Below are 11,299 nucleotides of genomic sequence, written 5' to 3' on the forward strand. Positions count from 1 at the left end.
GCATGTCAATAACGCTACCATGTGCAGGCTTCAATAGACTTCTGCCATTCTACAGTACTTCCAGGAATGTTCAGAAAGAAAAATATATCTACAAAGCATTTTGCTTCCCCAGTCTTTCTTTCTGCCAGCAGACTAGGAAAATGCAATACTACTGCAATGATGTATAGTGAGGTATTACTACTGTAATTATAACAGGACTGACTCAAATACTCCCGCTAGTGACCATCAATAGAGGCATTAATTTTCTGTATGACAAATCACTAGGAGAAAACTGAATGGCAGTTGGTGCTGCTTTGCCCTTTACACAGAGAAGGGAAGATGCAAACCTCACGTTTGCTACCCCAGGCAGGCACTACTAGCACTACCATGGCCATGCACAGTGGAGTCAAGTATTTAAACTATGAAGAATCACCAGCTACTGTAGGAAAAAATGCCAGGGTCAAGTCCTACTCATATAGCTCATCTGTGTACTGTCAATTTGCTATTCCTTAGTTTCAGCTTTAAACTGGTGTGTGGTCTTTCTGAACGTTCAGCCTGTTGCTTTGCTGCAGAGATGGCCATAACAATCAGCAAAGTAAACCCTGAACAGCAGACATCAGAACTTTGCAATGACACGAACCACAAAAACTATCTGGTTATCTGTTAGACTGAATAAAAACAACTGTTATATAACTTCAAAGGTTCTTTTACACTATCGCTTCTATGTAGATCAGCTTCTTTGTCCGCAGATTAGAAAATGTCAATTGTTTTCATGAGCAGAAACTGTCATTCTCCCAAGCCCTAAAAGGTAAATGGCAACACTCCAAAGTAAGAAATTGCTGTGAATGTTTATTTTTAAATGTATAGCATAAACAATCTGAACTGCCCTTAGCAGTCTGAAAAGACGAAAAGATACAGTCAATGAGTCCATGAGCATGTAAACAGCGGACCTTTATGGAAAAAATGTGCAGGTAATGCAGGCTGCCAGCGGTAACATGGCCAGTAGTGCTGCGGCACAACCACAGGGCAGAATGAGCTTCTGCTGCCGTTCAGAAGCTGACCTGAGCTCCGAGATATGCCCCCACAAGGCAGCTGGAACCAGCTGGCTGACAGGAGCAGAGGCAGACACACTGGAAAGCAACCCTGGCTTGTGGACATGGGACCCTAGTTTGAGGGTAGGGAGGAGAGGATGGAGGCACGGCACAGAATTAGCCACAACTGTAGCAGCTGCTGACTGCACCCACAGCTCCTGCTAATGCCACAAGAACTTAGGATATCATCAGCAAAAGTTCCACAAATGCAGTTTCTGTATGTCTAAACGTGTTGTGGTCAGCAACAACGGAAGACAAAAAGTACAAGAGAATGGCATCACTTGGAATGAATTCTAAAATAAATGAATACATAAATAAAACCTGTAACAATTACCGAACAAAACTATTTAGGATATTAATGTAACAATATCTGCTGTAAAATAAAGACAGTGAAAAGATGAAAATCACTGTATTAATTTTAATTTCACTGACAAGAACTTATTCTATGTCCTTTCCTAAAATAAACCCCCAAAATCTAAGATTTTAAAATATGTTCAAACTGCTTCTTGAAGTCTTTTCATGTCTGTACATAAATTTCATTCGATTTATCTGTAAAGCCATTTTCATGAATGAACAACACTTGTTGAAGAGATCTTAAAATTACTAGATACTTTTATTACAAATTTATTATAAACAAGACAAATAGGTACTTGGAAAATATGGACCCAGTGTATGAGACAGTCATTTTTTCAGTTATACTTCTAATACATTCAATTATTTATACAAATGCAGATATTTTAATTATGGAGTGTTATAAAAGTGTATCTGCTTGAAATCACGATGCAATTTTCCAAAGCACCATGCTATCTACTGCAAGATATTTTCCCTGCTTTCTCAGACTGTTTTAAACATATTATTCCATGGGAGGAAACTCCTTATCTGCAAGTACTTTGCATTTGATTAAAACCTGTAAAACTCAAGTAAATTTCCCCAGGCAACTCTGACATTTATGTCTGTATAAGATTTCTGACCTGCCTAAATTGTTTCAGTGACTGCAGTGTAACAGTCTCTTCAAATTTTGCATACTTTGTTGATCAAGTGTACAATCAAATTGGCAAGATTTATTATACATAAGGTGGTGTTTTAAAGTAATTTATTTAATCAATGTTTAGTCCATGAGACCACTTATATTGAAGTCAGATGCATTACTAAAACATTCAGCAGCTGCAGATATACAGCTAACTCAGTCTTTAGATTTTCACCGAACGTGCAATATTACATACACAAACTTGACAGACACTTTAATTATGCATTTTAAAACACAAAAAATAACAGGTTATTAAAGCCTGGTGTGTTTTTTAATATGAAAATTCTATTTGCTCTCAGAATAGATTCTGCAAAAATCCACACACCCAGGTCCTGATAAACATTCATGCCCATAAATTATATAGATTATGTGAAGAATATCAATACAGTAGGCAGCAAAAATCTTCAATGCATCTTAAAATTTGTAGAAAAAATACACATTTTCCATAAAATCAAAAAATATAATATCTGAAAGTGTTTTGTGATAAATCTAGAAAAGAGGAATCAAGTCTTAGAAGTCAAATTCTGCTCTCACATACACAATTCAAATTGAGACCAATGCAAGATATTTGTACAGCTGACAGAAGAATTTGACTCAATCTGCAAGACTGAAATGCAAAGGTTATGAAAAGTATGCAAACTTTTATTTCAGGAGTTTAACTTTGTCTTTTAAAACTTTAAATTTGGGATTGTTATTCACTTTCTTATTAAATATGACTAAAATATCCTCTTCTGATCTGTGATGTTCACCAGCTACTGCATAGTACTGAGCTATAACCTGCACAAAGACAAAGAAACAGTTCTAAATTAGTAAAGACGATTCCACTTTTAGCAACAATACATTTGTGTTACTGTACTAAAGTAGCATGGAATCTATTATGCTATTATTCCTTTGCAGAATTAGAACTGAATTTCTCCTGCATTCCAATAAGCAATAAACATGTCCTTCAGTTGACAATCTGCCAATTGATATTCCATTAAATAATGTCAAACTTTTTTTGCTTATGTGGGACAGGGTTTTATGAACTTAGGCATTACAGAAAGACATTCAGAGAATCATAGAATAGAATCATGAAATCATTATGGTTAGAAAAGACCTCTAAGATCAAGTCCAACCGTTAGCCCAATCATCAACTCAACAATTCACAAGACCAAAGGAGATTTAAAAAATCCACTATGCACAATACCTTTTTTCTTAGTTTCTTAATTGAAATTTCATTGTCTGGAGCCTGTTTCAGAACAGCTTTGATGGTTCCCTTCCAGTTGAATTTACCTAGAAAATAATTAGGCATACAACATCATTAGTAAAATTAGGTATTTTGAGGTCTTCTCTAATAGAAGCTAGCCTTCAATCTCCTATGTTTGGAACCAATTCAACTACCGCGACAGTTCACTGTTATCATAGTGACTCTACAACAACTGGGTGTCTTAAGCATAAAGGCTGTTTCCGAAGATTACAATAGGATATGCATGAAGAGCTAACATACTCCTTGAACAACTAGGGTCAGGGTTGCTTTTACTTAACTTTTGTGCTTCAGCTATCAAGCCACAGCTCTTACGTAACACAGGAATAGTTGGGAAGACCCTGTCTGATCACCCTTAGAGCACAAGCAGTGGATTTTGCACAGCACCCAACTTCAGAGGTCAGTAATTGGTAGTTTTCCAAATAAACAACCTCTATGTTCTAGTACATACATTCCCCAACAGTAACGGTGTTGGATGATAAGTGTAAGTAGGTTTATCTAAGCATAAACTAAGGTCAAACACAGCTAAAGTCCAATTTATGATTCACTGAGAAAAAAATGGGTATCTAAGAGATATCAAAAGATCCAAGGGAGCTGTTACCCTTTTGCCTCTATGTTGGCTAATGAGCATGGCGGCATGGAAGAGACCTGCTGTGGTGGCAAAACAAACATGCCAAATTCCTCAGTACCTAGGGAAAGCAAGTGTAGCCAAAGGTTGTCAGCACAGCAGAAGCAATAAATAAGAAAAGTGGTGTTCAGAAGTTAACTGTAGCACAGGCTCCTACTCTGGCACAGATATGTATACTGAATATACATATGTATATGAACATATATACTGAGGCACAATTTACCTCACGACTTGCTGCAAGGGCACTGTGTATATGCTCTGAACTAGGTCTTTGGCAGAACAGTTTTGCAACTATCTAAACTCCCCCTTTAAGAATACCTTTATCTATTCCAACATTTTCTTCATTTTCATTGGTGTTTTCTGTTTCCATGTCTTCTGAAATCTTTTCAGTTTTCATTTTCTTTGCTGTGGTATGAGGTTCCTCTAGAGATGGAATTGAATAAAGTTATAAAACTAGAAGAAAAATTCTGACATGACTTAAAAGTTTTTTTTCTAGTAACATTTGTTTATATTTGCTAAGAGATTCAGATTTTATAAAAGGACTGCAACCACAGTGCTAAAAAAAATAATCTAACTTGAATATGGAAGTTATTAAAAACTCTACTAACATGATTATTGACCTTTAAGGCACTGAGAAAAAGCATCTTGAAAAGAGACAAGAATATAAGAAGTAGGATGGATAAGTAGGATGGATACCTTCTGCATGTTTATGTTTGCGTTTCTTTACATTTCTTTCCTCTTCTATTTCATTTTGATGGCCATTTCCGTTTATTTCAAATTCATTCTCCAAGCTCTCCTTTCCTTTTTTGGACTTCTTACTCTTTTTCACTTCTGACTGGTTTTCTAATTTCAAGTCTTTTTTCTCCTTCTTTTTGTTCTTTTGTCTCTCTTCTTTTCGTTCTCTCTTATTCTTTTTCCTCTCAGTTTTATCATCTGTAATTCCATTTTCTTCTGCCATAGCTTTCTCCACAGTTTCTGCAGATTGTTCCTCTTCTTTCTGTTGTGGCTTGTCTTGTTTTTTTTCACTTGAAATCTTTTGTTGAAAGACATTTTATTACAATTTGACGTGCCTTTCTTGACACTGCAACTTTCCTCTACTATATCACTCATGAAGAACACTAACATCCTGAATTCAATTAAACTGCTTGCAAGTGACACCCGTCACCTCAGAAATAGCTCTATTTAGTATGTCTGATTTGACTAGGCTTTACAGCCTAAATGCTAATTACCTAAACATCACAGAAGAAATGCTATCTTAAAACATATAAAATTTCTGTTTGAAACAATCATGATCTGAGCAAGAAAGTTGTGTTACATACTTTACTTCAATGGTCTATTATATAGTAAAATTCAACTATTTACTTGTGTTTTAATAAAATAATGGTTCAGATTCAATATTTTTAAAAAAACTGTTTAATTCAAGATGGAACTGCTTATGGCTTTAGTGAATCTGTATTGATTCAGGATTAATGTTCCAGCAAGACAACGTACTTGAAATTCGGTGCCCAGAGATTATGTTAAATATTTATTTCCTTCCTGACTCTTATAATTGGATTCTTCAGAAAAAAAACCAAATAGATTTAACTGAAATCATCAAATGAAGCATAATCAACAAATGATTAATGTCAAAGCTATGCCTGCACATTTCCTCAAATGAAGCTGGGGAGAAGAGCGATCTTTACATTATCAAATAAGTAAGCTTCAGTTACAACTTTCTAATAGCAGTAACAGATGTCAAAGAATTAAAACACCACCCTACCAAAACATACTAAACTAGTATTAAAATAGCAAAGAATTAAACACCAAGAAAAAAAGGTCAGGGTCAATCCATGATTTTGACACAGAAACAGAAGGGATTTACACCACAAACTGGAAGATCTCATCTTTCTCCAATAATAAAATAGCTTCACTAGGTGCTGTTAATTTCTTACTCCACTACATATGATTCTATGTTAATTTGAGGCCAATAAAGTTCTGAAGAGGTTGTTTTATTCCTTCTTAAGGCATAGTAAAAGACTGGAATCAAAGATAAAGCTAGAGTTTTCCCTTTCCTTACGTACTAGTAGCACAGAATAAGGTTAAATTAGCATTCTGATTGGTACAATTGTGTCACTGTGTCAAAGTTTTTAATCACAACCTGCCAGTATGCACAACTACTTCAGCAACATTATGTTCCACAAATTAGCAATTTAGTCTAAGAGTATTATATTATAGCATAATCCACAGTAAAAATGGGAGACAATATTTCTGCTAGCACCTACAAGCAAAGCCTGAAAGGTTTTCCTTCCAGCATTTTTGACTGCATTCCTGTTCTAATACATTGTACCTCTACCTTAACTTACATTTCCGGTTGCTTCAGAGAAAATATCCCACACCTGGTCTTGCAAAGTGCTGTCATTAATTCTCAAACTGTTCTTCATCCAGTTCTGTGTAGGAAAATAACAAACAACAACTGAAAAGACAGATCTCTGATTTTTGTCTTGATTGTGATATATTTGGTTCTAGTTTTTATTTTCCACTTAAGAATTTAATCACTTGCTCTGATTAAGACCTGGTTAGATGTTTACTCTCTAATAAAGTCTTAAACCTCTATGTTAAATTGTGTCACATAATGACTGTACTGAGGCTACACCACGTCTACCAATTGCCTCACCACTCTATAAAAGGTAAATATATATAAAAAATAATCCTCAAGCTTTTGAATACAGCTAGTTATGTTAATGTCCTACGAAACTTTCTGACATTTCCATGAGTTAAAATATTAGGGATCTGATCTTATTTATTTGTGTACTGGACAGATGGCCATGCTCCTAAATAGCTACCTTAGTTTGTTACAGAAAGGAAAATTAAAGCAAATATCCCAATGCAAGCATTTGAAAGTTGTTTGTGCTACTGCAGGAGTTCCTGCTGAAAACGAAACCACAGCAGTGAATTTCTGCTTATAATATGCTCACACTATGTGGAACTTTAAAACCTAATGTAAAGATTTTTGCACTGCAATGAAAACTCCAGGAAAGTTACGTTAGTAAATTGGAACAATGAACTGCAAAAACTTTTGATCTGCCACTGCAATATGTCTTACCATAATCAGAGAGGCTTCTCTACAATATCACTTTCTCTGCTTAGAACATTAATTTTGTATGAAAATATTCTAACCTTCAGCTCACTAGCAGCAATTTCACCACAGTTCTATTAGGTTCCATTTGAGCACTTTGGAAGCAATTGTAATCATCTCTCAGCCTCACAATCTGAGGCATGTAACAGACAAAAAAAGGACAATTTCTCACTAATCCTTTACTAATATCACATAAAACATTTGGAATTTGCCTTGACTGTGATGCAAGGCTTAGTGAATCACCCAGTGTGGGAGATTTTGTCATAATACTGAGCAAGAGGAAAACTCTCAGAAGAGTATCTTGCCTTCACCACGAAAAAGCAAAGCCACAGAAATAAGAATCTGTTAAAAGTATGTTTAAGAATTTGGACATTCAATGGAAATTGCAAATAGAATAAAAGAAAGGTATTAAAAAAAGAACAAGCCTACACATGGAGATGAAGCTTGAATGGTGAATCTGGCTTAATGCCCAACGAAAATGGCACAGAGTCTTTTTAAGCAAGACGTATTCTACCAACATTGCCTATATGAAACCCAGCTATTACACCAACTATTTACCAATGCCCAAATAAGCAGTATGTCCTTTGTTACAAGAGAGTAGCACTCATAAAAAACCTCTACTTTCAAACTCAATGCATTGATTACTACAAAACTCTATTAAAACACACCTGAAACTTTACTTTTTTTCTTGGAATATTGTCAAAGACCCGCATTTGCTCCAGAATGTTTCGCACTTTAGTGTTTATGTTTGGCTTCTTCATTACTTCATGGATTTTCTGAACAAAGTAAAACAGAATTAAATGAGCATAGAAGCATAATGATCAAATAATACATGTAAGGTATGCAAGTTGGAAACACGCTGGACAAAAACCACCCAGTACCCACTGACTGTACAGGCTACTCAAAAGACAGATCAGGCATATTCCTATGGGCGCCAGCACAAAAGAGGTAAAGCCAGGACCTTGTGACAGTTACTTGAACTGCGCCACTGCCTTCATGGGGGAAAACAGCTCAGACCTTCCCATCATTTAAAGATGTGGCCACTGGACACTGGAGTGCCTTCCTCTGCTTTTGCAAATCTGTTTACTGGAAGGTTTTTTAGATGTATTAGGACTACCAGAAAAGGATGCTCTGTAATAATCCCTCACCTTTCTCTGCAGAAAGTACTTACTATTGAAGAAGGCTAACAATTTTCACAAGCAATAGCCTTCATGTCATACCATCTTTGATCAATGTTCTCAAACAATGTTCAATCTCATTAATGGCACTAATCTTCAATAGTACATGCCTTGACTATCCATGTTGCTGAGTACTTTGTTAGATCATATTCTACGTGAAATAGAAATCAACAAATCTGTGGGAAAAGGTGATCTAGCCAATTATATCTAGTGAGGTTTTAAAAATGCGTTTGGGAGTTCCTTCCTAAATCCCTTAAAGGAAACTACCAGTCATATGAAGGTAGGTTCTGGCATAGGATAAATAACCACCTGAAGGGTAGAACAGAAAGGTTAGGAGGTATTTCCTGTGATCTACGGTGCACCCTCTACTGTTCAAAATATATATAAAATACCTGAAAAGAGGGCAGGAAAATTGTCCTGGCAATAGGAAGCTATTCAGGATAAGGGCTGCGAATTCCAGAAAGATCTTAAGAGAATGACTGACTAGGTGAATTAAATTCAACAAAAATTCATATAAGGCAGCATGCATAGGAAAATGAACCTTTGCATCTAAAATGGCAGGCTTTAAATTGATCACTTTGGGTTGAGATAGCCAATTCCATGAAAGCTCCAGCACAACGATAAGCAGTAGTCAAAAATCAGTAAGAAACGAATAAAGGACACAGAAAACATCATTATGACACAGAGTAAATCTATGGCTCATCCATGGTTTGAACAGTCTATGTAGTTCTTGTAATCTCACTTCACAAGGATAAGAGTAGAACTGGGAAAACTTTAGAGCACCAAAGATATCATTTACGTATGAAAAACAACCCAGCAGGACAGTAGCATGGAACTGCTGAGATGGGGAGGTATACCTGCCAAAGGTCATATGTGGCATGAAGAAAGCGGACAATGATCAGTGCCTCTTTGTATGCAAGAACTAGGAAATATAATCAAACTAGTAGAAAAGAGATTCAAAACAAACAAAAGGTGTCTTTCTTACCAGGATAAGCAATAGACCAAGGAATTGCCAAAAGAAAGCTGTGGATATTGGGAAAAATAGGATCCAATATAACCTCTCGTGTCTTTAACAGTTATAAACAATAGTTATTTATCATATCTATATATAGTACAAACCTTACCTGAATCCACTCCTGTTGTTTAGCATCTCCTTTGTTAGTTTTGGCTTCAAAATCTTTTCCACCGTATTTCTGATCTTCACTTATGCACCTCACATGTTCCTTATAATCGTCACCCCTGAACACAGGGAATTTTTAACTGTAGTGCAGTCACTGAAATGTTTCAGTCCTTCACACTAAGCAAAACTCATGTGATCAACAAACTAATGTAGCAGATGACAGCATCTCACATGTAAAACTTAATACTGTCGATGCATTTAAAAGTAAAGTTTGATATGCTTAAAGTGTATGTGTATAAAGACTGCTCACACTTCTGTCACACTAGAGCCTTCAGTGAAAATTTCTGATTGAGTCTTCAGTAAACTACCGCTTTTATGGATGACTGTAACAACTGCAGCACTTTTGTATATGTAACATATGGACAGCTATTAATGCCGATCTGTGGTTTACCACTCACACTGACATGTTTTAGAATTAGAAGAACAGGTGAAAAATGTTTGCAAAAGCCTAATTTCAGAATATAATGTGGCAGTGTAGTTCTCACCAGTGTGTAAGAACCCTCCCTCAAATGAATGAATAACAGAGATCTTTTATCAGTGAAGTATAGGGGAATATCATTATCTAAGGACAACCTTACTTTCTTATGCAAATTCATATATTTATATTTCACAAGCGGATAGTAGCACTGCTTGCTTCTGACTTCTGAGAAGTGACAACCAAATTCAGAGTTTCTGATGTTCTTGCCAATCTCTCTCTCTCTGCAGTAGCACAATAAGCAACAGCTGTTAATGATCAGGAGCTGAAAGCAGTGTCACTTATAACTGTAAGAGAAGAAACTGCAGCTCTGTCTACCGTGTGGTTTAGCCATCCTTGTAGTTCAAACTTGGATGGTTAAGCTTTAAATTATACAAAAAACACGGATAACTTTTAAACATCAATATGAATTATTCAGAAATTACCAAATTTATTTCTCAAACACCTTAGGAAAGTCCTGTATTTGTGACAGCCACTGAAGAGTGAGCAAGGCTTATTCCCACCCTTCACCTACCAGAAATCCTTCCCACAGTCCATGCAGGAGAGGCACTCGCAGTTCCTGCAGATGCCCACATGTTTTTCAACCTGTGCTTTCTTCACGGACTCTCCACATGCGTTGCAGGTGAACACGACCATGCCGGCGGGTGGCCCAGAGGTCTGGTCCAGCGGCCGCAGTCTCTTCCTTCCCCAGATGAGCGCAGCCCTGGAACGCAAAGAGATCTGACATTTACAGCATGAAAGACGCCCTAGGACAGCAGAGGAGAATCGTGGCCATGCATCGCCAGCAGAAAACCTCAGCGTTTCTACTTCAGACACATGCTAAAGCTCTGAAGGAAGGGCTGGAGCACCTCCAGACTATTAAAGCTGGGGTTGTTCAGCCTGTAGAAGGCTCTGGGGAGACCCTTTAGTGACCTTTCAGTACCTGAAGGGGCTAAAGGAAAGCTGGGGAGGGACTGTTTACAAAGGCTTATAGTGATAGGGCATAGGGCGATGGGGATAAACTGGAGAGGGGCAGATTTACACTAGACATAAGGAGGAATTTCTTCACGATGGAGAGTGATGAGGAACGGGTTGCCCAGGGAAGCTGTGGCTGCCCCATCCCTGGAGGTGTTCAAGGCTAGGTTGGATGAGGCCTTGGGCAGCCTGAGCTAGCAGGAGGTGTCTCTGCCCATGGCAGGGGGGTTGGAACTGGGTGATCTTTAAGGTCCCTTCCAACCCAAACCATTCTATGATTCTAATAACTCATTTCGCTGGATACCTGGAGCACGAGGGAAACCAGTACCCGCTGCTCCCCCCACGCCTCCGCTTCACCCGCCGCCTTACCCGCCACCACTCGCCGCGCTCCCCGCTCCGCCCCGCCCCGCCGCGCCGCGCGCGGGCCCC

General features: G+C 37.6%; 1 protein-coding gene across 1 annotated transcript; it reads right to left on the bottom strand.

Annotated features, from left to right (window-relative positions):
• Positions 1-808: 808 nt before the first annotated feature.
• LYAR (Ly1 antibody reactive) lies at positions 809-11,222 on the bottom strand. The gene is made up of 9 exons (XM_069856335.1): positions 11,175-11,222; positions 10,431-10,619; positions 9,386-9,500; positions 7,752-7,859; positions 6,311-6,394; positions 4,665-5,001; positions 4,287-4,391; positions 3,284-3,369; positions 809-2,874 (listed from the first exon to the last, which is right to left on the bottom strand). The coding sequence occupies exons 2-9, from the start codon at positions 10,550-10,552 to the stop codon at positions 2,740-2,742; spliced, it is 1,092 nt and encodes a 363-aa protein (XP_069712436.1). The 5' UTR covers positions 10,553-10,619; positions 11,175-11,222; the 3' UTR covers positions 809-2,739.
• Positions 11,223-11,299: the final 77 nt, after the last annotated feature.

This window comes from Phaenicophaeus curvirostris, chromosome 4, assembly GCF_032191515.1.
Source record: "Phaenicophaeus curvirostris isolate KB17595 chromosome 4, BPBGC_Pcur_1.0, whole genome shotgun sequence".
Classification (NCBI taxonomy): domain Eukaryota; kingdom Metazoa; phylum Chordata; class Aves; order Cuculiformes; family Cuculidae; genus Phaenicophaeus; species Phaenicophaeus curvirostris.